Genomic DNA, 25410 nt, shown 5'->3' with positions numbered 1-25410 from the left:
AGGATTAGTTCGTCGAGCAACTACTGAAATAACTAAAGAAAGAACTGCTGAATAAATTCTCAGGATAACTCCTGCAAAAAACCGAGGGAATATCTGTACGAAGTTTCCAAACCACATGGAGCAGATTTCAGGACATGACCCGGAAAGAATTTCCGCAGAATTATCTATGAGGAATATTGTCAGAATTCTCAGAACAACTCCTGTAAGAATTCTCAGTGAGAAATTTGATACATACGTCGGACGAACTCCTGGAAGTTTGCTCGAAAAAAGCTTCACCAGAATTTTCGGACAAATTTCTGGAAAAATTTTCTGTGAAACTCCAGGAGAAACTGTAGCATGAGTTCGCAGAATAGTTTTTGGAGGAATTTCTAAATAATTGGAGGCTGAACAGCTGCAAGGGTTATTTGGAAAACTTTTTACAAAAATCTTGACGAAGTCCTCAGTGCAGTGTTCCTGGAAGTACTCCTATTGAGTTTTCCGAACTCCTGTAAGGGTTCTCGAGGGAACTCTTGACGGAATTTGCAATTGGAACTCCATGAGTCACTCCACATTCCATGAGTTTCGCATGGAGAAAAGAGTTCCACTGTGTTTGGTTTTTTTTTCTGATATTCTTACTGAAATTCTTTCGATAGTTTTTCCAGAAGTTGACCTAAAAATTCCTGCACAATTTTCTTTAGGAATCTGCTTAGAAGTTTGTTGAAGGTTTCGTTCACGAGAGTCTCCGAGAATCCTGCCATGAAATTCTCAGAAATTTACCAATAGTTTCTCTAAGAATTCTTCCAGCAGCTCTTCTATGTTGAAGTAGTTATTCGATGAACCATTTTTAAAATATGGCAGAACTGTTGGAAGCACTCTTTGACTTTGATTGCCAAGTCACTGAAACTTTCGCCCAACCGTCAATAACATCTAATGAATTCATTAAAAAGTGATAAAGTTATGGTACTATGTTTACCTTATGTACTTGTTTAGATTTTGAGTAATTTTTGCACCAATATGGTGCATAAGGCAACAAAGTGGTGCAAACCAAAGTACAAATGGCAACTTAGAAGAACAATTACAACAGAATCTTTTAAATCTTATACAGAAATCGTTCGAGAATAACTTGCAAATTTGCTCCATATTTTCGATTGAATTCAAGAAAGTATTGCTGAAATCATTTTATCATGTCTAGCTCAAAAATGATCATCAGGGCTTTAACCGATTATTGATCCAAATTTCCACAACCTCCCTTGTATTGCCCTTCATTGAAATTCTTCTCACAACGTCACTGACATTCTCGGAATCGTCCACAATAGGCAACGATTCCTTACTGAAAAAAGAACAACTTGAACTACTACATTTACGACTACAAATTTTGCACCAAAATGGTGCAAACGGTGCAAAATAGTACAGAACACAGTAAAACGGATGCCTCCGAGATATTTTCAATTTTCCCGTTCATTTTGGACCACCGTGTATTGACTGCATTGGGAGCACATCCAGTTGTTGCTCACAGCAGCCAGGAAAACTTTCCTTCGCTGCCGCCTTAAGCTCATTCTCGCCGCATTTTTTGCAACTTCCCTGCCGTAACTTCCAGCGAATTTCCCAACTTAAGCGACTCGGAGGAAGTTGCTCCTTTGGCGGTTTCGGCAAAAGTCGATTTCTTCCATCCATTTACCCCCTATAGTTAGAGGGCGGGACGCGGTGACGAGGGGGTGCGGTTGTGAGTGCATTTGAATTGCATTTCTTCGGAAGTAAATTTACTGGCAGCGAGATGTCGCAGCGGGAAAAGTTGTCCCATTCTTCGCGGAAGTATAATACCCCGCGAGCCATTTATTGTCACTTTAAGTTGGGTGTCAAATCCAATAAATCTGCACGGGAAAACGAAACTTACCACATCGATGATCTGCATCAGCGTCAGCCCGAAGCTCAGCTGCAGTGGATCCGATTCGTTGACGACCGGACGCTCCAGCACGTTGTAGTTATCGAGCAGATTATGCAGGAGGCGTTTCTCGTGGTAACCGGCATTGACGACTGTGAAAGAGAATCGAGAAAGAAGGGGGCCGTGATTAGAATCAGTTCATCATCCACGCATCCACGTCTATGACAATAGGAATAGATTTCCCCAAAACTGGCTCAGCTTTGATCGTTGTAGGTCCATCCCGCAGCCAATCTGGCCAGACTCTCGCTTCCGAGATACAATCGCTTAATCTACCTGCAGAGAGCAGAATGGCAATTATGTGTAGCAAACATCTAAATATACAACAATGTGTCAGTAATCCTATTCGTTTCGGCTTTGTGCTTGGGGTTGTAGTCGGGGGGCGTATGGGCGAGGGTAGAAGGAGAACTGGCAGCAGGTGGTAGAATAGAGCCGTCTCGGATACCTTTCGCCAGGAAAACAGCCCGCAGCAGGCAGCGAAACAACCCTTGATCAAAGTGGATGGAACGACAACGACATAACGTATAAAGCACAATTGGCCGATCTGGCTTCCGGTTGGTTGTGATGTAAAATGTATGAGGCAGGGGGTTTCAAACGATTTGGGACAGAAGTCCACAAAAAAAAAAACAGTTTGACGAACAAACAAATTCACAGAAATCAATAAGGCAAAACAGATAAACCCTCTTCGACCACTTCGTATAGAAGTTATGATGAAACTTTTTCAACAGCTTTGCAGAGGCCTATATAGCTTCACAGAAACTTGTTGAACATCTCAGTTAAAGATTCCGAACAAAGCTTTACAGAATGCTGACCAACATCTACAAAGAATCCTCTTCAACAGCTCTGTAGAAGTTACTTCAGAACTTTCACCGATGTATGTTCAAAAGTTTCGCAACAGTTTCCCAGAAGCTTGTTGAAAGCTTCCCAGAAGTTTGCTGAAAGATTCCCAGAAGCTTGCTGAAAGCTTCTCAGAAGCATGCTGCATGCTTCCCAGAAGCTTGCTTTAAGCTTCCCAGAAGTTTGCTGAGAGCTTCCCAGAAACTTGCTTCAATATTCCCAGAAGCTTGTTGAAAGCTGCCAGAAGCACGCTTCAAGCTAGTTTCCAAGCAGCACGCTTCAAGCTAGTTTCCAAGAAGCTTGCTGAAAGCTTCAAAGAAACTTGCTGAAAGCTTTCCGTAAACTTGCTGAAAGCTTCCCAGAAGCTCGCTGGAAGCTTCCCAGAAGCTCGCTGGAAGCTTCGCAGAAGCTCACTGGAAGCTTCGCAGAAGCTCGCTGGAAGCTTCGCAGAAGCTCGCTGGAAGCTTCGCAGAAGCTCGCAGGAAGCTTCGCAGAAGCTCGCAGGAAGCTTCGCAGAAGCTCGCTGGAAGCTTCCCAGAAGCTCGCTGGAAGCTTCCCAGAAGCTCGCTGGAAGCTTCCCAGAAGCTCGCTGGAAGCTTCCCAGAAGCTCGCTGGAAGCTTCCCAGAAGCTCGCTGGAAGCTTCCCAGAAGCTCGCTGGAAGCTTCCCAGAAGCTCGCTGGAAGCTTCCCAGAAGCTCGCTGGAAGCTTCCCAGATGCTCGCTGGAAGCTTCCCAGAAGCTCGCTGGAAGCTTCCCAGAAGCTCGCTGGAAGCTTCCCAGAAGCTCGCTGGAAGCTTCCCAGAAGCTCGCTGGAAGCTTCCCAGAAGCTCGCTGGAAGCTTCGCAGAAGCTCGCAGGAAGCTTCGCAGAAGCTCGCAGGAAGCTTCGCAGAAGCTCGCTGGAAGCTTCCCAGAAGCTCGCTGGAAGCTTCCCAGAAGCTCGCTGGAAGCTTCCCAGAAGCTCGCTGGAAGCTTCCCAGAAGCTCGCTGGAAGCTTCCCAGAAGCTCGCTGGAAGCTTCCCAGAAGCTCGCTGGAAGCTTCCCAGAAGCTCGCTGGAAGCTTCCCAGAAGCTCGCTGGAAGCTTCCCAGAAGCTCGCTGGAAGCTTCCCAGAAGCTCGCTGGAAGCTTCCCAGAAGCTCGCTGGAAGCTTCCCAGAAGCTCGCTGGAAGCTTCCCAGAAGCTCGCTGGAAGCTTCCCAGAAGCTCGCTGGAAGCTTCCCAGAAGCTCGCTGGAAGCTTCCCAGAAGCTCGCTGGAAGCTTCCCAGAAGCTCGCTGGAAGCTTCCCAGAAGCTCGCTGGAAGCTTCCCAGAAGCTCGCTGGAAGCTTCCCAGAAGCTCGCTGGAAGCTTCCCAGAAGCTCGCTGGAAGCTTCCCAGAAGCTCGCTGGAAGCTTCCCAGAAGCTCGCTGGAAGCTTCCCAGAAGCTCGCTGGAAGCTTCCCAGAAGCTCGCTGGAAGCTTCCCAGAAGCTCGCTGGAAGCTTCCCAGAAGCTCGCTGGAAGCTTCCCAGAAGCTCGCTGGAAGCTTCCCAGAAGCTCGCTGGAAGCTTCCCAGAAGCTCGCTGGAAGCTTCCCAGAAGCTCGCTGGAAGCTTCCCAGAAGCTCGCTGGAAGCTTCCCAGAAGCTCGCTGGAAGCTTCCCAGAAGCTCGCTGGAAGCTTCCCAGATGCTCGCTGGAAGCTTCCCAGAAGCTCGCTGGAAGCTTCCCAGAAGCTCGCTGGAAGCTTCCCAGAAGCTCGCTGGAAGCTTCCCAGAAGCTCGCTGGAAGCTTCCCAGAAGCTCGCTGGAAGCTTCCCAGAAGCTCGCTGGAAGCTTCCCAGAAGCTCGCTGGAAGCTTCCCAGAAGCTCGCTGGAAGCTTCCCAGAAGCTCGCTGGAAGCTTCCCAGAAGCTCGCTGGAAGCTTCCCAGAAGCTCGCTGGAAGCTTCCCAGAAGCTCGCTGGAAGCTTCCCAGAAGCTCGCTGGAAGCTTCCCAGAAGCTCGCTGGAAGCTTCCCAGAAGCTCGCTGGAAGCTTCCCAGAAGCTCGCTGGAAGCTTCCCAGAAGCTCGCTGGAAGCTTCCCAGAAGCTCGCTGGAAGCTTCCCAGAAGCTCGCTGGAAGCTTCCCAGAAGCTCGCTGGAAGCTTCCCAGAAGCTCGCTGGAAGCTTCCCAGAAGCTCGCTGGAAGCTTCCCAGAAGCTCGCTGGAAGCTTCCCAGAAGCTCGCTGGAAGCTTCCCAGAAGCTCGCTGGAAGCTTCCCAGAAGCTCGCTGGAAGCTTCCCAGAAGCTCGCTGGAAGCTTCCCAGAAGCTCGCTGGAAGCTTCCCAGAAGCTCGCTGGAAGCTTCCCAGAAGCTCGCTGGAAGCTTCCCAGAAGCTCGCTGGAAGCTTCCCAGAAGCTCGCTGGAAGCTTCCCAGAAGCTCGCTGGAAGCTTCCCAGAAGCTCGCTGGAAGCTTCCCAGAAGCTCGCTGGAAGCTTCCCAGAAGCTCGCTGGAAGCTTCCCAGAAGCTCGCTGGAAGCTTCCCGGAAGCTCGCTGGAAGCTTCCCGGAAGCTCGCTGGAAGCTTCCCGGAAGCTCGCTGGAAGCTTCCCGGAAGCTCGCTGGAAGCTTCCCGGAAGCTCGCTGGAAGCTTCCCGGAAGCTCGCTGGAAGCTTCCCGGAAGCTCGCTGGAAGCTTCCCGGAAGCTCGCTGGAAGCTTCCCGGAAGCTCGCTGGAAGCTTCCCGGAAGCTCGCTGGAAGCTTCCCGGAAGCTCGCTGGAAGCTTCCCGGAAGCTCGCTGGAAGCTTCCCGGAAGCTCGCTGGAAGCTTCCCGGAAGCTCGCTGGAAGCTTCCCGGAAGCTCGCTGGAAGCTTCCCGGAAGCTCGCTGGAAGCTTCCCGGAAGCTCGCTGGAAGCTTCCCGGAAGCTCGCTGGAAGCTTCCCGGAAGCTCGCTGGAAGCTTCCCGGAAGCTCGCTGGAAGCTTCCCGGAAGCTCGCTGGAAGCTTCCCGGAAGCTCGCTGGAAGCTTCCCGGAAGCTCGCTGGAAGCTTCCCGGAAGCTCGCTGGAAGCTTCCCGGAAGCTCGCTGGAAGCTTCCCGGAAGCTCGCTGGAAGCTTCCCGGAAGCTCGCTGGAAGCTTCCCGGAAGCTCGCTGGAAGCTTCCCGGAAGCTCGCTGGAAGCTTCCCGGAAGCTCGCTGGAAGCTTCCCGGAAGCTCGCTGGAAGCTTCCCGGAAGCTCGCTGGAAGCTTCCCGGAAGCTCGCTGGAAGCTTCCCGGAAGCTCGCTGGAAGCTTCCCGGAAGCTCGCTGGAAGCTTCCCGGAAGCTCGCTGGAAGCTTCCCGGAAGCTCGCTGGAAGCTTCCCGGAAGCTCGCTGGAAGCTTCCCGGAAGCTCGCTGGAAGCTTCCCGGAAGCTCGCTGGAAGCTTCCCGGAAGCTCGCTGGAAGCTTCCCGGAAGCTCGCTGGAAGCTTCCCGGAAGCTCGCTGGAAGCTTCCCGGAAGCTCGCTGGAAGCTTCCCGGAAGCTCGCTGGAAGCTTCCCGGAAGCTCGCTGGAAGCTTCCCGGAAGCTCGCTGGAAGCTTCCCGGAAGCTCGCTGGAAGCTTCCCGGAAGCTCGCTGGAAGCTTCTCAGAAGCTCGCTGGATTTCATATTTCTGATTTTTACTTCTGATTTCTGATTTCTGATTTCTGATTTCTAATTTCTGATTTCTGATTTCTGATTTCTGATTTCTGATTTCTGATTTCTGATTTCTGATTTCTGATTTCTGATTTCTGATTTCTGATTTCTGATTTCTGATTTCTGATTTCTGATTTCTGATTTCTGATTTCTGATTTCTGATTTCTGATTTCTGATTTCTGATTTCTGATTTCTGATTTCTGATTTCTGATTTCTGATTTCTGATTTCTGATTTCTGATTTCTGATTTCTGATTTCTGATTTCTGATTTCTGATTTCTGATTTCTGATTTCTGATTTCTGATTTCTGATTTCTGATTTCTGATTTCTGATTTCTGATTTCTGATTTCTGATTTCTGATTTCTGATTTCTGATTTCTGATTTCTGATTTCTGATTTCTGATTTCTGATTTCTGATTTCTGATTTCTGATTTCTGATTTCTGATTTCTGATTTCTGATTTCTGATTTCTGATTTCTGATTTCTGATTTCTGATTTCTGATTTCTGATTTCTGATTTCTGATTTCTGATTTCTGATTTCTGATTTCTGATTTCTGATTTCTGATTTCTGATTTCTGATTTCTGATTTCTGATTTCTGATTTCTGATTTCTGATTTCTGATTTCTGATTTCTGATTTCTGATTTCTGATTTCTGATTTCTGATTTCTGATTTCTGATTTCTGATTTCTGATTTCTGATTTCTGATTTCTGATTTCTGATTTCTGATTTCTGATTTCTGATTTCTGATTTCTGATTTCTGATTTCTGATTTCTGATTTCTGATTTCTGATTTCTGATTTCTGATTTCTGATTTCTGATTTCTGATTTCTGATTTCTGATTTCTGATTTCTGATTTCTGATTTCTGATTTCTGATTTCTGATTTCTGATTTCTGATTTCTGATTTCTGATTTCTGATTTCTGATTTCATTGTGAATCACTGCTCGGAACGACTTTGTTACTATGGATTTGTGAAAATGCGGAAGGGGCCAGGCAATTCAAGCCTACTGTGATCCCTTCATACATAGCCATAAAATCGAAGTATTCTGTTTCGCTCGTTCGCTCACTAGCTTACTCTGTTTATCCTCACTCCCCTCCCGCCACCGTGAGCGTGTTTTGGGCCGAGTGTTTGGCATAGGCTTATCGCTTTAATCTAATCTAGCGCAAAAGCCGATAAACAAACCAACTGAACACGGTGTAGCTTCTGTCTTCCGTTTCGGCATCGGAGGTTCTGGTCGAGAGTCAAACATTCGCACATCAAGTGTAAGCTGCCAACACTTCGGCTATCCATTGCAAGCTCACTCAGGATGTTCATGTGAGCGAAGCATGGTGGAACATTTTAAAAGTCATTAGTTGGGCAATCGACGACGACAGCGGGCACATTTGAGAGTCATTACAACAGTTGTCGTCAATGTTTCAGTGTAATAGTGCCGGAGAGCGCCATAAGCCGGCTGTGATTGTCGTTTGAATTTTGTATGATTCCCGGTTTTGTGACCGCGGTTACAATCTTGGGTATGAATCTGCCATATCTGGCATCATGTTTTATGAACAGGAAAATTCTGTGCATTGGGAGCCTGTAACTTGATTAGTATATGTTAGTCACATCTCATATCTCAAAAAGTAGCAAGCCCCTAGCAATTATCAGCCAATCAATGCAAATTAGGTAAATCTCGATGCAAAAAAAACGAGGCCACGTCTGGCATTATTAGTCGTTTGACCATGTGCAATGTTGGCCATTATAATCAAACCCATTTCCATGACAGTAGATGAATTGGTCCAGCATTGCCTCAAGCATACGACTTCACAACAGTCACACCTTCAGGACATCAAGCCCGCCGGATGGAAGAAGCATGAACGAACGATGATGACATAATTAATGGGTTTTTACGAAGCCGACAATAAACAGCAATTAATAACTGACTGCATCAGAAGCAGCAGCTCCAGCAAACGTCAATAGCAGTGTTTTGTGACACTCGCCGAAGGCCGACACATGGCGACCGTTACATCCGCCTGCAAGGGTACATGGTGACCGTTGGCAAAGGCAGTGATGCCAACTTTCTGGAAGCGGTAAGTTTCCTGTTATTTCTTCATTCCTCTATAGAGTACTGAGGACTGCCAACAATGCAATACCACACCAGGAAAATATTCCTGGAAGGAAATGCGAAACCATTTCCATCGAAGGTGGGAGGTCATTCTTGTCACCAGCAAGAAGCACAATCCGTGAAATCCTATCTAAGGTCAAGTCACGCGCAAGACGCACGCCAACAAGCATGGAGAGCAGGAGGAGTTATGGCCCGAGGCGACGGTGGCGTCCTTCAGTAACAGCTCGGCCGAGAGATGCTCCCACAGTGAAAAAGGTGTACCACGTGCGTGGGGAGCGCCAGCTAGCGGACGTAAAAACGACGAAGCAATTGATATTATGATTTTCATTTGATTTTATTACGGATGCGTAACCTTGCCGCTGTTTGGATCCCTGTGGCGGATTATGGAGGCGTTTGTTGTGACAGTAATTACACGGTTTCCTGTAATCGTTGGGAAACCGGACGCAAGAATGGATGATAATTGCTCAATTAGACGAAACGGTTATTGGACGGTGGTGGGTAATAATTTAAGTGAAGGCAGTTGACTAGTATAATCATTTAAATTTGCTTTGACGACAGATTAATTTTAAGGCTGGAAAATGAGGAATTCCAGAGGAATTCCAGGCGGAATTCCAGAGGAATTCCAGGCGGAATTCCAGAGGAATTCCAGGCGGAATTCCAGAGGAATTCCAGAGGAATTCCAGGCGGAATTCCAGAGGAATTCCAGAGGAATTCAAGGCGGAATTCCAGGCGGAATTCCAGGCGGAATTCCAGAGGAATTCCAGAGGAATTCCAGAGGAATTCCAGAGGAATTCCAGAGGAACTCCAGGCGGAATTCCAGAAGAATTCCAGAGGAATTCAAGGCGGAATTCCAAGCGGAATTCCAGGCGGAATTCCAGGCGGAATTCCAGGCGGAATTCCAGAGGAATTCCAGGAGGAATTCCAGAGGAATTCCAGGAGGAATTCCAGAGGAATTCCAGGAGGAATTCCAGAGGAATTCCAGGCGGAATTCCAGAGATATTCCAGGAGGAATTCCAGAGGAATTCCAGGAGGAATTCCAGAGGAATTCCAGGAGGAATTCCAGAGGAATTCCAGGAGGAATTCCAGAGGAATTCCAGGAGGAATTCCAGAGGAATTCCAGGAGGAATTCCAGAGGAATTCCAGGAGGAATTCCAGAGGAATTCCAGGAGGAATTCCAGAGGAATTCCAGGAGGAATTCCAGAGGAATTCCCCTGGAATTCCTCCAGAAATTCCCCTGGAATTCCTCCAGAAATTCCCTCGGAATTCCTCCTGAAATTCCTCTGAAATTCCTCCTGGAATCCCCCTGGAATTCCTCCTGGAATTCCTTCTAGAATTCCACCTGGAATTCCTTCTGGAATTCCACCTGGAATTCCTTCTGGAATTCCACCTGGAATTCCTTCTGGAATTCCACCTGGAATTCCTTCTGGAATTCCACCTGGAATTCCTTCTGGAATTCCACCTGGAATTCCTTCTGGAATTCCACCTGGAATTCCTTCTGGAATTCCACCTGGAATTCTTTCTGGAATTCCACCTGGAATTCCTTCTGGAATTCCACCTGGAATTCCTTCTGGAATTCCACCTGGAATTCCTTCTGGAATTCCACCTGGAATTCCTTCTGGAATTCCACCTGGAATTCCTTCTGGAATTCCACCTGGAATTCCTTCTGGAATTCCACCTGGAATTCCTTCTGGAATTCCACCTGGAATTCCTTCTGGAATTCCTTCTGGAATTCCACCTGGAATTCCACCTGGAATTCCACCTGGAATTCCACCTGGAATTCCTTCTGGAATTCCACCTGGAATTCCTTCTGGAATTCCACCTGGAATTCCTTCTGGAATTCCTCCTGAAATTCCTCCTGGAATTCCTCCTGGAATTCCTCCTGTAATTCCTCCTGGAAGTCCTCCTGGAAATCCTCCTGCAATTCCTCCTGGAGATCCTCCTGCAATTCCTCCTGGAATTCCTTCTGGAATTCCTCTGGAATTCCTCCTGGAATTCCTCTGGAATTCCTCCTGGAATTCCTCCTGGAATTCCCCTGGAATTCCTCCTGGAATTCCCCTGGAATTCCTCCTGGAATTCCCCTGGAATTCCTCCTGGAATTCCCCTGGAATTCCTCCTGGAATTCCCCTGGAATTCCTCCTGGAATTCCCCTGGAATTCCTCCTGGAATTCCCCTGGAATTCCTCCTGGAATTCCCCTGGAATTCCTCCTGGAATTCCCCTGGAATTCCTCCTGGAATTCCCCTGGAATTCCTCCTGGAATTCCCCTGGAATTCCTCCTGGAATTCCCCTGGAATTCCTCCTGGAATTCCCCTGGAATTCCTCCTGGAATTCCCCTGGAATTCCTCCTGGAATTCCCCTGGAATTCCTCCTGGAATTCCCCTGGAATTCCTCCTGGAATTCCCCTGGAATTCCTCCTGGAATTCCCCTGGAATTCCTCCTGGAATTCCCCTGGAATTCCTCCTGGAATTCCCCTGGAATTCCTCCTGGAATTCCCCTGGAATTCCTCCTGGAATTCCCCTGGAATTCCTCCTGGAATTCCCCTGGAATTCCTCCTGGAATTCCCCTGGAATTCCTCCTGGAATTCCCCTGGAATTCCTCCTGGAATTCCCCTGGAATTCCTCCTGGAATTCCCCTGGAATTCCTCCTGGAATTCCCCTGGAATTCCTCCTGGAATTCCCCTGGAATTCCTCCTGGAATTCCCCTGGAATTCCTCCTGGAATTCCCCTGGAATTCCTCCTGGAATTCCCCTGGAATTCCTCCTGGAATTCCCCTGGAATTCCTCCTGGAATTCCCCTGGAATTCCTCCTGGAATTCCCCTGGAATTCCTCCTGAAATTCCCCTGGAATTCCTCCTGGAATTCCCCTGGAATTCCTCCTGGAATTCCCCTGGAATTCCTCCTGGAATTCCCCTGGAATTCCTCCTGGAATTCCCTGGAATTCCTCCTGGAATTCCCTGGAATTCCTCCTGGAATTCCCTGGAATTCCTCCTGGAATTCCCCTGGAATTCCTCCTGGAATTCCGCTGGAATTCCTCCTGGAATTCCCCTGGAATTCCTCCTGGAATTCCCCTGGAATTCCTCCTGGAATTCCCCTGGAATTCCTCCTGGAATTCCCCTGGAATTCCTCCTGGAATTCCCCTGGAATTCCACCTGGAATTCCCCTGGAATTCCACCTGGAATTCCCCTGGAATTCCTCCTGGAATTCCCCTGGAATTCCTCCTGGAATTCCCCTGGAATTCCTCCTGGAATTCCCCTGGAATTCCTCCTGGAATTCCCCTGGAATTCCTCCTGGAATTCCCCTGGAATTCCTCTGGAATTCCCCTGGAATTCCTCTGGAATTCCCCTGGAATTCCTCTGGAATTCCTCCTGGAATTTCTCTGAAATTCCTCCTGGAATTCCTCTGGAATTCCTCCTGGAATTCCTCCTGGAATTCCTCTGGAATTCCTCCTGGAAATCCTCTGGAATTCCTCCTGGAATTCCTCTGGAATTCCTCCTGGAATTCCTCTGGAATTCCTCCTGGAATTCCTCTGGAATTCCTCCTGGAATTCCTCTGGAATTCCTCCTGGAATTCCTCTGGAATTCCTCCTGGAATTCCTCTGGAATTCCTCCTGGAATTCCTCTGGAATTCCTCCTGGAATTCCTCTGGAATTCCTCCTGGAATTCCTCTGGAATTCCTCCTGGAATTCCTCTGGAATTCCTCCTGGAATTCCTCTGGAATTCCTCCTGGAATTCCTCTGGAATTCCTCCTGGAATTCCTCTGGAATTCCTCCTGGAATTCCTCTGGAATTCCTCCTGGAATTCCTCTGGAATTCCTCCTGGAATTCCTCTGGAATTCCTCCTGGAATTCCTCTGGAATTCCTCCTGGAATTCTTCTGGAATTCCTCCTGGAATTTTTCTGGAATTTCTCCTGGAATTCCTCTGGAATTCCTCCTGGAATTCCTTTGGAATTCCTCTGGAATTCCTCCTGGAATTCCACTGAAATTCCTCCTGGAATTCCACTGAAATTCCTCCTGGAATTCCACTGAAATTCCTCCTGGAAGGAAGGAAATCAGGAGGAATTCCAGAGGAATTCCAGGAGGAATTCCAGAGGAATTCCAGGAGGAATTCCAGAGGAATTCCAGGAGGAATTCCAGAGGAATTCCAGGAGGAATTCCAGAGGAATTCCAGGAGGAATTCCAGAGGAATTCCAGGAGGAATTCCAGGAGGAATTCTAGAGGAATTCCAGGAGGAATTCTAGAGGAATTTCAGGAAGAATTCCAGAGGAATTCCAGGAGGAATTCCAGGAGGAATTCCAGAGGAATTCCAAGAGGAATTCCAGAGAAATTCCAGGAGGAATTCCAGAGGAATTCCAGGAGGAATTCCAGAGGAATTCCAGGAGGAATTCCAGAGGAATTCCAGGAGGAATTCCAGAGAAATTCCAGGAGGAATTCCGGAGGAATTCCAGGAGGAATTCCAGGAAGAATTCCAGAGGAATTCCAGGAGGAACTCCAGGAGGAATTCCAGAGGAATTCCAGGAGGAATTCCAGAGGAATTCCAGGAGGAATTCCAGAGAAATTCCAGGAGGAATTCCAGAGGAATTCCAGGAGGAATTCCAGAGGAATTCCAGGAGGAATTCCAGAGGAATTCCAGGAGGAATTCCAGAGGAATTCCAGGAGGAATTCCAGAGGAATTCCAGGAGGAATTCCAGAGGAATTCCAGGAGGAATTCCAGAGGAATTCCAGGAGGAATTCCAGAGGAATTCCAGGAGGAATTCCAGAGGAATTCCAGGAGGAATTCCAGAGGAATTCCAGGAGGAATTCCAGAGGAATTCCAGGAGGAATTCCAGAGGAATTCCAGGAGGAATTCCAGAGGAATTCCAGGAGGAATTCCAGAGGAATTCCAGGAGGAATTCCAGAGGAATTCCAGGAGGAATTCCAGAGGAATTCCAGGAGGAATTCCAGAGGAATTCCAGGAGGAATTCCAGAGGAATTCCAGGAGGAATTCCAGAGGAATTCCAGGAGGAATTCCAGAGGAATTCCAGAGGAAATCCAAGAGGAATTCCAGAGGAATTCCAGGAGGAATTCCAGAGGAATTCCAGGAGGAATTCCAGAGGAATTCCAGGAGGAATTCCAGAGGAATTCCAGGAGGAATTCCAGAGGAATTCCAGGAGGAATTCCAGAGGAATTCCAGGAGGAATTCCAGAGGAATTCCAGGAGGAATCCCAGAGGAATTCCAGGAGGAATTCTAGAGGAATTCCAGGAGGAATTCCAGAGGAATTCCAGGAGGAATTCCAGAGGAATTCCAGGAGGAATTTCAGTGGAATTCCAGGAGGAATTTCAGTGGAATTCCAGGAGGAATTTCAGTGGAATTCCAGGAGGAATTCCAGAGGAATTCCAGAGGAATTCCAGGAGGAATTCCAAAGGAATTCCAGGAGGAATTCCAGAGGAATTCCAGGAGAAATTCCAGAGGAATTCCTGGAGGAATTCCAGAGGAATTCCAGGAGGAATTCCAGAGGAATTCCAGGAGGAATTCAAGAGGAATTCCAGGGGAATTCCAGAGGAATTCCAGGGGAATTCCAGGAGGAATTCCAGGGGAATTCCAGGAGGAATTCCAGGGGAATTCCAGGTGGAATTCCAGGGGAATTCCAGGTGGCATTCCAGGGGAATTCCAGGTGGAATTCCAGGGGAATTCCAGGAGGAATTCCAGGGGAATTCCAGGAGGAATTCCAGGGGAATTCCAGGAGGAATTCCAGGGGAATTCCAGGAGGAATTCCAGGGGAATTCCAGGAGGAATTCCAGGGGAATTCCAGGAGGAATTCCAGGGGAATTCCAGGAGGAATTCCAGGGGAATTCCAGGAGGAATTCCAGGGGAATTCCAGGAGGAATTCCAGGGGAATTCCAGGAGGAATTCCAGGGGAATTCCAGGAGGAATTCCAGGGGAATTCCAGGAGGAATTCCAGGGGAATTCCAGGAGGAATTCCAGAGGAATTCCAGGAGGAATTCCAGAGGAATTCCAGGGGAATTCCAGAGGAATTCCAGGGGAATTCCAGGAGGAATTCCAGGGGAATTCCAGGAGGAATTCCAGGGGAATTCCAGGAGGAATTCCAGGGGAATTCCAGGTGGAATTCCAGGGGAATTCCAGGTGGAATTCCAGGGGAGTTCCAGGAGGAATTCCAGGGGAGTTCCAGGAGGAATTCCAGGGGAATTCCAGGAGGAATTCCAGGGGAATTCCAGGAGGAATTCCAGGGGAATTCCAGGAGGAATTCCAGGGGAATTCCAGGAGGAATTCCAGGGGAATTCCAGGAGGAATTCCAGAGGAATTCCAGGCGGAATTCCAGAGGAATTCCAGGCGGAATTCCAGGAGGAATTCCAGAGGAATTCCAGAAGGAATTCCAGGAGGAATTGCAGGAGGATCTCCAGGAGGAATTGCAGGAGGATTTCCAGGAGGACTTCCAGGAGGAATTACAGGAGGAATTCCAGGAGGAATTCCAGGAGGAATTTCAGGAGGAATTCCAGAAGGAATTCCAGGTGGAATTCCAGAAGGAATTCCAGGTGGAATTCCAGAAGGAATTCCAGGTGGAATTCCAGGTGGAATTCCAGGTGGAATTCCAGAAGGAATTCCAGGTGGAATTCCAGAAGGAATTCCAGGTGGAATTCCAGAAGGAATTCCAGGTGGAATTCCAGAAGGAATTCCAGGTGGAATTCCAGAAGGAATTCCAGGTGGAATTCCAGAAGGAATTCCAGGTGGAATTCCAGAAGGAATTCCAGGGGAATTCCAGGAGGAATTCCAGGGGAATTCCAGGAGGAATTCCAGGGGAATTCCAGGGGAATTCCAGGAGGAATTCCAGGGGAATTCCAGGAGGAATTCCAGGGGAATTCCAGGAGGAATTCCAGGGGAATTCCAGGAGGAATTCCAGGGGAATTCCAGGAGGAATTCCAGGGGAATTCCAGGAGGAATTCCAGGGGAATTCCAGGAGGAATTCCAGGGGAATTCCAGGAGGAATTCCAGGGGAATTCCAGGAGGAATTCCAGGGGAATTCCAGGAGGAATTCCAGGGGAATTCCAGGAGGAATTCCAGGGGAATTCCAGGAGGAATTCCAGGGGAATTCCAGGAGGAATTCCAGAGGAATTCCAGGAGGAATTCCAGAGGAATTCCAGGAGGAATTCCAGAGGAATTCCAGGAGGAATTCCAGAGGAATTCCAGGAGGAATTCCAGAGGAATTCCAGGAGGAATTCCAGAGGAATTCCAGGAGGAATTCCAGAGGAATTCCAGGAGGAATTCCAGAGGAATTCCAGGAGGAATTCCAGAGGAATTCCAGGAGGAATTCCAGAGGAATTCCAGGAGGAATTCCAGAGGAATTCCAGGAGGAATTCCAGAGGAATTCCAGGAGGAATTCCAGAGGAATTCCAGGAGGAATTCCAGAGGAATTCCAGGAGGAATTCCAGAGGAATTCCAGGAGGAATTCCAGAGGAATTCCAGGAGGAATTCCAGAGGAATTCCAGGAGGAATTCCAGTGGATTTCCAGGAGGAATTCCAGAGGAATTCCAGGAGGAATTCCAGAGGAATTCCAGGAGGAATTTCAGAATTCCAGGAATTCCAGGAGAATTCCAGGAGGAATTCCAGGGGAATTCCAGGAGGAATTCCAGGGGAATTCCAGGAGGAATTCCAGGGGAATTCCAGGAGGAATTCCAGGGGAATTCCAGGAGGAATTCCAGGGGAATTCCAGGAGGAATTCCAGGGGAATTCCAGGAGGAATTCCAGGGGAATTCCAGGAGGAATTCCAGGGGAATTCCAGGAGGAATTCCAGGGGAATTCCAGGAGGAATTCCAGGGGAATTCCAGGAGGAATTCCAGGGGAATTCCAGGAGGAATTCCAGGGAAATTCCAGGAGGAATTCCAGGGAAATTCCAGGAGGAATTCCAGGGGAATTCCAGGAGGAATTCCAGGGGAATTCCAGGAGGAATTCCAGGGGAATTCCAGGAGGAATTCCAGGGGAATTCCAGGAGGAATTCCAGGGGAATTCCAGGAGGAATTCCAGGGGAATTCCAGGAGGAATTCCAGGGGAATTCCAGGAGGAATTCCAGGGGAATTCCAGGAGGAATTCCAGGGGAATTCCAGGAGGAATTCCAGGGAATTCCAGGAGGAATTCCAGGGAATTCCAGGAGGAATTCCAGGGAATTCCAGGAGGAATTCCAGGGAATTCCAGGAGGAATTCCAGGGGAATTCCAGGAGGAATTCCAGGGGAATTCCAGGAGGAATTCCAGGGGAATTCCAGGAGGAATTCCAGGGGAATTCCAGGAGGAATTCCAGGGGAATTCCAGGAGGAATTCCAGGGGAATTCCAGGAGGAATTCCAGGGGAATTCCAGGAGGAATTCCAGGGGAATTCCAGGAGGAATTCCAGGGGAATTCCAGGAGGAATTCCAGGGGAATTCCAGGAGGAATTCCAGGGGAATTCCAGGAGGAATTCCAGGGGAATTCCAGGAGGAATTCCAGGGGAATTCCAGGAGGAATTCCAGGGGAATTCCAGGAGGAATTCCAGGGGAATTCCAGGAGGAATTCCAGGGGAATTCCAGGAGGAATTCCAGGGGAATTCCAGGAGGAATTCCAGGGGAATTCCAGGAGGAATTCCAGGGGAATTCCAGGAGGAATTCCAGGGGAATTCCAGGAGGAATTCCAGGGGAATTCCAGGAGGAATTCCAGGGGAATTCCAGGAGGAATTCCAGGGGAATTCCAGGAGGAATTCCAGGGGAATTCCAGGAGGAATTCCAGGGGAATTCCAGGAGGAATTCCAGGGGAATTCCAGGAGGAATTCCAGGGGAATTCCAGGAGGAATTCCAGGGGAATTCCAGGAGGAATTCCAGGGGAATTCCAGGAGGAATTCCAGGGGAATTCCAGGAGGAATTCCAGGGGAATTCCAGGAGGAATTCCAGGGGAATTCCAGGAGGAATTCCAGGGGAATTCCAGGAGGAATTCCAGGGGAATTCCAGGAGGAATTCCAGGGGAATTCCAGGAGGAATTCCAGGGGAATTCCAGGAGGAATTCCAGGGGAATTCCAGGAGGAATTCCAGGGGAATTCCAGGAGGAATTCCAGGGGAATTCCAGGAGGAATTCCAGGGGAATTCCAGGAGGAATTCCAGGAGGAATTCCAGAGGAATTCCAGGAGGAATTCCAGAGGAATTCCAGAAGGAATTCCAGGAGGAATTCCAGGGGAATTCCAGGAGGAATTCCAGGGGAATTCCAGGAGGAATTCCAGGGGAATTCCAGGAGGAATTCCAGCGGAATTCCAGGAGGAATTCCAGGGGAATTCCAGGAGGAATTCCAGGGAATTCCAGGAGGAATTCCAGGGAATTCCAGGAGGAATTCCAGGGAATTCCAGGAGGAATTCCAGGGGAATTCCAGGAGGAATTCCAGGGGAATTTCAGGAGGAATTCCAGGGGAATTCCAGGAGGAATTCCAGGGGAATTCCAGGAGGAATTCCAGGGGAATTCCAGGAGGAATTCCAGGGGAATTCCAGGAGGAATTCCAGGGGAATTCCAGGAGGAATTCCAGGGGAATTCCAGGAGGAATTCCAGGGGAATTCCAGGAGGAATTCCAGGGGAATTCCAGGAGGAATTCCAGGGGAATTCCAGGAGGAATTCCAGGGGAATTCCAGGAGGAATTCCAGGGGAATTCCAGGAGGAATTCCAGGGGAATTCCAGGAGGAATTCCAGGGGAATTCCAGGAGGAATTCCAGGGGAATTCCAGGAGGAATTCCAGGGGAATTCCAGGAGGAATTCCAGGGGAATTCCAGGAGGAATTCCAGGGGAATTCCAGGAGGAATTCCAGGGGAATTCCAGGAGGAATTCCAGGGGAATTCCAGGAGGAATTCCAGGGGAATTCCAGGAGGAATTCCAGGGGAATTCCAGGAGGAATTCCAGGGGAATTCCAGGAGGAATTCCAGGGGAATTCCAGGAGGAATTCCAGGGGAATTCCAGGAGGAATTCCAGGGGAATTCCAGGAGGAATTCCAGGGGAATTCCAGGAGGAATTCCAGGGGAATTCCAGGAGGAATTCCAGGGGAATTCCAGGAGGAATTCCAGGGGAATTCCAGGAGGAATTCCAGGGGAATTCCAGGAGGAATTCCAGGAGGAATTCCAGAGGAATTCCAGGAGGAATTCCAGAGGAATTCCAGGAGGAATTCCAGAGGAATTCCAGAAGGAATTCCAGGAGGAATTGCAGGAGGATCTCCAGGAGGAATTGCAGGAGGATTTCCAGGAGGACTTCCAGGAGGAATTACAGGAGGAATTCCAGGAGGAATTCCAGGAGGAATTTCAGGAGGAATTCCAGAAGGAATTCCAGGTGGAATTCCAGAAGGAATTCCAGGTGGAATTCCAGAAGGAATTCCAGGTGGAATTCCAGGTGGAATTCCAGGTGGAATTCCAGGAGGAATTCCAGAGGAATTCCAGGAGGAATTCCAGAGGAATTCCAGAAGGAATTCCAGGAGGAAGTGCAGGAGGATCTCCAGGAGGAATTGCAGGAGGATTTCCAGGAGGACTTCCAGGAGGAATTACAGGAGGAATTCCAGGAGGAATTCCAGGAGGAATTTCAGGAGGAATTCCAGAAGGAATTCCAGGTGGAATTCCAGGTGGAATTCCAGAAGGAATTCCAGAAGGAATTCCAGGTGGAATTCCAGAAGGAATTCCAGGTGGAATTCCAGAAGGAATTCCAGGTGGAATTCCAGAAGGAATTCCAGGTGGAATTCCAGAAAGAATTCCAGGTGGAATTCCAGAAGGAATTCCAGGTGGAATTCCAGAAGGAATTCCAGGTGGAATTCCAGAAGGAATTCCAGGTGGAATTCCAGAAGGAATTCCAGGTGGAATTCCAGAAGGAATTCCAGGTGGAATTCCAGAAGGAATTCCAGGAGGAATTCCAGGGGGATTCCAGGAGGAATTTCAGAGGAATTTCAGGAGGAATTCCGAGGGAATTTCTGGAGGAATTCCAGGGAAATTTCTGGAGGAATTCCAGGGGAATTTCTGGAGGAATTCCAGGGGAATTTCTGGAGGAACTCCAGGGGAATTTCTGGAGGAATTCCAGGGGAATTTCTGGAGGAATTCCAGGGGAATTTCTGGAGGAATTCCAGGGGAATTTCTGGAGGAATTCCAGGGGAATTTCTGGAGGAATTCCAGGGGAATTTCTGGAGGAATTCCAGGGGAATTTCTGGAGGAATTCCAGGGGAATTTCTGGAGGAATTCCAGGGGAATTTCTGGAGGAATTCCAGGGGAATTTCTGGAGGAATTCCAGGGGAATTTCTGGAGGAATTCCAGGGGAATTTCTGGAGGAATTCCAGGGGAATTTCTGGAGGAATTCCAGGGGAATTTCTGGAGGAATTCCAGGGGAATTTCTGGAGGAATTCCAGGGGAATTTCTGGAGGAATTCCAGGGGAATTTCTGGAGGAATTCCAGGGGAATTCCTGGAGGAATTCCAGGAGAATTTCTGGAGGAATTCCAGGGGAATTTCTGGAGGAATTCCAGGGGAATTTTTGGAGGAATTCCAGGGGAATTTCTGGAGGAATTCCAGGGGAATTTCTGGAGGAATTCCAGGGGAATTTCTGGAGGAATTCCAGGGGAATTTCTGGAGGAATTCCAGGGGAATTTCTGGAGGAATTCCAGGGGAATTTCTGGAGGAATTCCAGGGGAATTCCTGGAGGAATTCCAGGGGAATTTCTGGAGGATTTCCAGGGGAATTTCTGGAGGAGTTCCAGGGGAATTTCTGGAGGAATTCCAGGGGAATTTCTGGAGGAATTCCAGGGGAATTTCTGGAGGAATTCCAGGGGAATTCCAGGAGGAATTCCAGAGGAATTCCAGGAGGAATTCCAGAGGAATTCCAGAGGAATTCCAGAGGGATTCCAGAGGAATTCCAGAGGGATTTCAGGAGGAATTCCAGAGGAATTCCAGAGGAATTCCAGGAGGAATCCCAGAGGGATTTCAGGAGGAATTCCAGAGGAATTCCAGGAGGAATTCCAGAGGAATTCCAGGAGGAATTCCAGAGGAATTCCAGGAGGAATTCCAGAGGAATTCCAGGAGGAATTCCAGAGGAATTCCAGGAGGAATTCCAGAGGAATTCCAGGAGGAATTCCAGAGGAATTCCAGGAGGAATTCCAGAGGAATTCCAGGAGGAATTCCAGAGGAATTCCAGGAGGAATTCCAGAGGAATTCCAGGAGGAATTCCAGAGGAATTCCAGGAGGAATTCCAGAGGAATTCCAGGAGAAATTCCAGAGGAATTCCAGGAGGAATTCCAGGGGAATTCCAGGAGGAATTCCAGGGGAATTCCAGGAGGAATTCCAGGGGAATTCCAGGAGGAATTCCAGGGGAATTCCAGGAGGAATTCCAGGGGAATTCCAGGAGGAATTCCAGGGGAATTCCAGGAGGAATTCCAGGGGAATTCCAGGAGGAATTCCAGGGGAATTCCAGGAGGAATTCCAGGGGAATTCCAGGAGGAATTCCAGGGGAATTCCAGGAGGAATTCCAGGGGAATTCCAGGAGGAATTCCAGGGGAATTCCAGGAGGAATTCCAGGGGAATTCCAGGAGGAATTCCAGGGGAATTCCAGGAGGAATTCCAGGGGAATTCCAGGAGGAATTCCAGGGGAATTCCAGGAGGAATTCCAGGGGAATTCCAGGAGGAATTCCAGGGGAATTCCAGGAGGAATTCCAGGGGAATTCCAGGAGGAATTCCAGGGGAATTCCAGGAGGAATTCCAGGGGAATTCCAGGAGGAATTCCAGGGGAATTCCAGGAGGAATTCCAGGGGAATTCCAGGAGGAATTCCAGGAGAATTCCAGGAGGAATTCCAGGGGAATTCCAGGAGGAATTCCAGGGGAATTCCAGGAGGAATTCCAGGGGAATTCCAGGAGGAATTCCAGGGGAATTCCAGGAGGAATTCCAGGGGAATTCCAGGAGGAATTCCAGGGGAATTCCAGGAGGAATTCCAGGGGAATTCCAGGAGGAATTCCAGGGGAATTCCAGGAGGAATTCCAGGGGAATTCCAGGAGGAATTCCAGGGGAATTCCAGGAGGAATTCCAGGGGAATTCCAGGAGGAATTCCAGGGGAATTCCAGGAGGAATTCCAGGGGAATTCCAGGAGGAATTCCAGGGGAATTCCAGGAGGAATTCCAGGGGAATTCCAGGAGGAATTCCAGGGGAATTCCAGGAGGAATTCCAGGGGAATTCCAGGAGGAATTCCAGGGGAATTCCAGGAGGAATTCCAGGGGAATTCCAGGAGGAATTCCAGGGGAATTCCAGGAGGAATTCCAGGGGAATTCCAGGAGGAATTCCAGGGGAATTCCAGGAGGAATTCCAGGGGAATTCCAGGAGGAATTCCAGGGGAATTCCAGGAGGAATTCCAGGGGAATTCCAGGAGGAATTCCAGGGGAATTCCAGGAGGAATTCCAGGGAAATTCCAGGAGGAATTCCAGGGGAATTCCAGGAGGAATTCCAGGGGAATTCCAGGAGGAATTCCAGGGGAATTCCAGGAGGAATTCCAGGGGAATTCCAGGAGGAATTCCAGGGGAATTCCAGGAGGAATTCCAGGGGAATTCCAGGAGGAATTCCAGGGGAATTCCAGGAGGAATTCCAGGGGAATTCCAGGAGGAATTCCAGGGGAATTCCAGGAGGAATTCCAGGGGAATTCCAGGAGGAATTCCAGGGGAATTCCAGGAGGAATTCCAGGAGGAATTCCAGAGGAATTCCAGGAGGAATTCCAGAGGAATTCAAGAAGGAATTCCAGGAGGAATTGCAGGAGGATCTCCAGGAGGAATTGCAGGAGGATTTCCAGGAGGACTTCCAGGAGGAATTACAGGAGGAATTCCAGGAGGAATTCCAGGAGGAATTTCAGGAGGAATTCCAGAAGGATCTCCAGGAGGAATTGCAGGAGGATTTCCAGGAGGACTTCCAGGAGGAATTACAGGAGGAATTCCAGGAGGAATTCCAGGTGGAATTCCAGGTGGAATTCCAGGTGGAATTCCAGGAGGAATTCCAGGGGAATTCCAGGAGGAATTCCAGGGGAATTCCAGGAGGAATTCCAGGGGAATTCCAGGAGGAATTCCAGGGGAATTCCAGGAGGAATTCCAGGGGAATTCCAGGAGGAATTCCAGGGGAATTCCAGGAGGAATTCCAGGGGAATTCCAGGAGGAATTCCAGGGGAATTCCAGGAGGAATTCCAGGGGAATTCCAGGAGGAATTCCAGGGGAATTCCAGGAGGAATTCCAGGGGAATTCCAGGAGGAATTCCAGGGGAATTCCAGGAGGAATTCCAGGGGAATTCCAGGAGGAATTCCAGGGGAATTCCAGGAGGAATTCCAGGGGAATTCCAGGAGGAATTCCAGAGGAATTCCAGGAGGAATTCCAGGGGAATTCCAGGAGGAATTCCAGGGGAATTCCAGGAGGAATTCCAGGGGAATTCCAGGAGGAATTCCAGGGGAATTCCAGGAGGAATTCCAGGGGAATTCCAGGAGGAATTCCAGGGGAATTCCAGGAGGAATTCCAGGGGAATTCCAGGAGGAATTCCAGGGGAATTCCAGGAGGAATTCCAGGGGAATTCCAGGAGGAATTCCAGGGGAATTCCAGGAGGAATTCCAGGGGAATTCCAGGAGGAATTCCAGGGGAATTCCAGGAGGAATTCCAGGGGAATTCCAGGAGGAATTCCAGGGGAATTCCAGGAGGAATTCCAGGGGAATTCCAGGAGGAATTCCAGGGGAATTCCAGGAGGAATTCCAGGGAAATTCCAGGAGGAATTCCAGGGGAATTCCAGGAGGAATTCCAGGGGAATTCCAGGAGGAATTCCAGGGGAATTCCAGGAGGAATTCCAGGGGAATTCCAGGAGGAATTCCAGGGGAATTCCAGGAGGAATTCCAGGGGAATTCCAGGAGGAATTCCAGGGGAATTCCAGGAGGAATTCCAGGGGAATTCCAGGAGGAATTCCAGGGGAATTCCAGGAGGAATTCCAGGGGAATTCCAGGAGGAATTCCAGGGGAATTCCAGGAGGAATTCCAGGGGAATTCCAGGAGGAATTCCAGGGGAATTCCAGGAGGAATTCCAGGGGAATTCCAGGAGGAATTCCAGGGGAATTCCAGGAGGAATTCTAGGGGAATTCCAGGAGGAATTCCAGGGGAATTCCAGGAGGAATTCCAGGGGAATTCCAGGAGGAATTCCAGGGGAATTCCAGGAGGAATTCCAGGGGAATTCCAGGAGGAATTCCAGGGGAATTCCAGGAGGAAATCCAGGGGAATTCCAGGAGGAAATCCAGGGGAATTCCAGGGAAATTCCAGGAGGAATTCCACAAGGAATTCCAGAAGGAGTTCCTAGGTCTTCTAGGTCTTCTAGGTCTTCTAGGTCTTCTAGGTCTTCTAGGTCTTCTAGGTCTTCTAGGTCTTCTAGGTCTTTTAGGTCTTCTAGGTCTTCTAGGTCTTCTAGGTCTTCTAGGTCTTCCAGGTCTTCTAGGTCTTCTAGGTCTTCTAGGTCTTCTAGGTCTTCTAGGTCTTCTAGGTCTTCTAGGTCTTCTAGGTCTTCTAGGTCTTCTAGGTCTTCTAGGTCTTCTAGGTCTTCTAGGTCTTCTAGGTCTTCTAGGTCTTCTAGGTCTTCTAGGTCTTCTAGGTCTTCTAGGTCTTCTAGGTCTTCTAGGTCTTCTAGGTCTTCTAGGTCTTCTAGGTCTTCTAGGTCTTCTAGGTCTTCTAGGTCTTCTAGGTCTTCTAGGTCTTCTAGGTCTTCTAGGTCTTCTAGGTCTTCTAGGTCTTCTAGGTCTTCTAGGTCTTCTAGGTCTTCTAGGTCTTCTAGGTCTTCTAGGTCTTCTAGGTCTTCTAGGTCTTCTAGGTCTTCTAGGTCTTCTAGGTCTTCTAGGTCTTCTAGGTCTTCTAGGTCTTCTAGGTCTTCTAGGTCTTCTAGGTCTTCTAGGTCTTCTAGGTCTTCTAGGTCTTCTAGGTCTTCTAGGTCTTCTAGGTCTTCTAGGTCTTCTAGGTCTTCTAGGTCTTCTAGGTCTTCTAGGTCTTCTAGGTCTTCTAGGTCTTCTAGGTCTTCTAGGTCTTCTAGGTCTTCTAGGTCTTCTAGGTCTTCTAGGTCTTCTAGGTCTTCTAGGTCTTCTAGGTCTTCTAGGTCTTCTAGGTCTTCTAGGTCTTCTAGGTCTTCTAGGTCTTCTAGGTCTTCTAGGTCTTCTAGGTCTTCTAGGTCTTCTAGGTCTTCTAGGTCTTCTAGGTCTTCTAGGTCTTCTAGGTCTTCTAGGTCTTCTAGGTCTTCTAGGTCTTCTAGGTCTTCTAGGTCTTCTTGGTCTTCTAGGTCTTCTAGGTCTTCTAGGTCTTCTAGGTCTTCTAGGTCTTCTAGGTCGTCTAGGTTTTCTAGGTCTTCTAGGTCATCTGGGTCTTCTAGATCTTCTAGGTCTTCTAGGTCTTCTAGGTCTTCTATGTCTTCTACAAAGGTCTTCTAGGTAGGGGCAGCAGGGACAGGAGTCCAGGGGCTTGACGAACCCCCCCTTCTGCGAGTCGGGTGGCAGCTTGGGAATTCATCCTAAGCGAAAATCGTTCACACATCCGTGTGGATTACCACCTTTGGCTCTTCCTTCGGGGAGTGACCGAGCTTCTGGTTTCCAGATAGCTCAAGCAGAGGATGCCTAGGATGTGGCGGGGTTTCAACAGTGGGCTCTGTTGGATCTCCATAAAAAGCCACACATCCGCAAGCAACTCTGTACAAGCGACCTGGTACCGCTTCCAAAGTGCCTTAGCCCAAATACTCGGAGTGCCAACCGGCACATCAGGATCGATGCCAGTAACATCCTGATTATGGCATACTGGTCAACGCAAACGACAACGGACTACGGATTACGGATAGGATGACGACGATGGGCTGACATTCGTGCCATTCTGCTCCCTGAGTAAGGAAGGGTGACACCTACTTGAAACGGCGAGCGGGCTAATGGTGCGTCTGCCTCCGTCCCGGTAAAACCTTG

At 49.0% G+C, this 25410-nt stretch overlaps 1 protein-coding gene across 1 annotated transcript in view; it reads right to left on the bottom strand.

Annotated features, from left to right (window-relative positions):
* Positions 1 to 25410, bottom strand: part of LOC109424591 (neuronal acetylcholine receptor subunit alpha-7-like) — a 953623-nt gene that overhangs the window by 628233 nt on the left and 299980 nt on the right. The window contains exon 2 of the mRNA XM_062844539.1: positions 1874 to 2013. Within this exon, the coding sequence (XP_062700523.1) occupies positions 1874 to 2013 (140 nt within the window). The remainder of the gene's footprint in view (positions 1 to 1873; positions 2014 to 25410) is intronic.

The sequence above is a fragment of the Aedes albopictus genome, chromosome 1 (assembly GCF_035046485.1).
Source record: "Aedes albopictus strain Foshan chromosome 1, AalbF5, whole genome shotgun sequence".
NCBI classification, from domain to species: Eukaryota; Metazoa; Arthropoda; class Insecta; order Diptera; family Culicidae; genus Aedes; species Aedes albopictus.
Note: the sequence above shows the minus strand (reverse complement) of the source record. Positions and strands in the feature narration are given on the sequence as shown.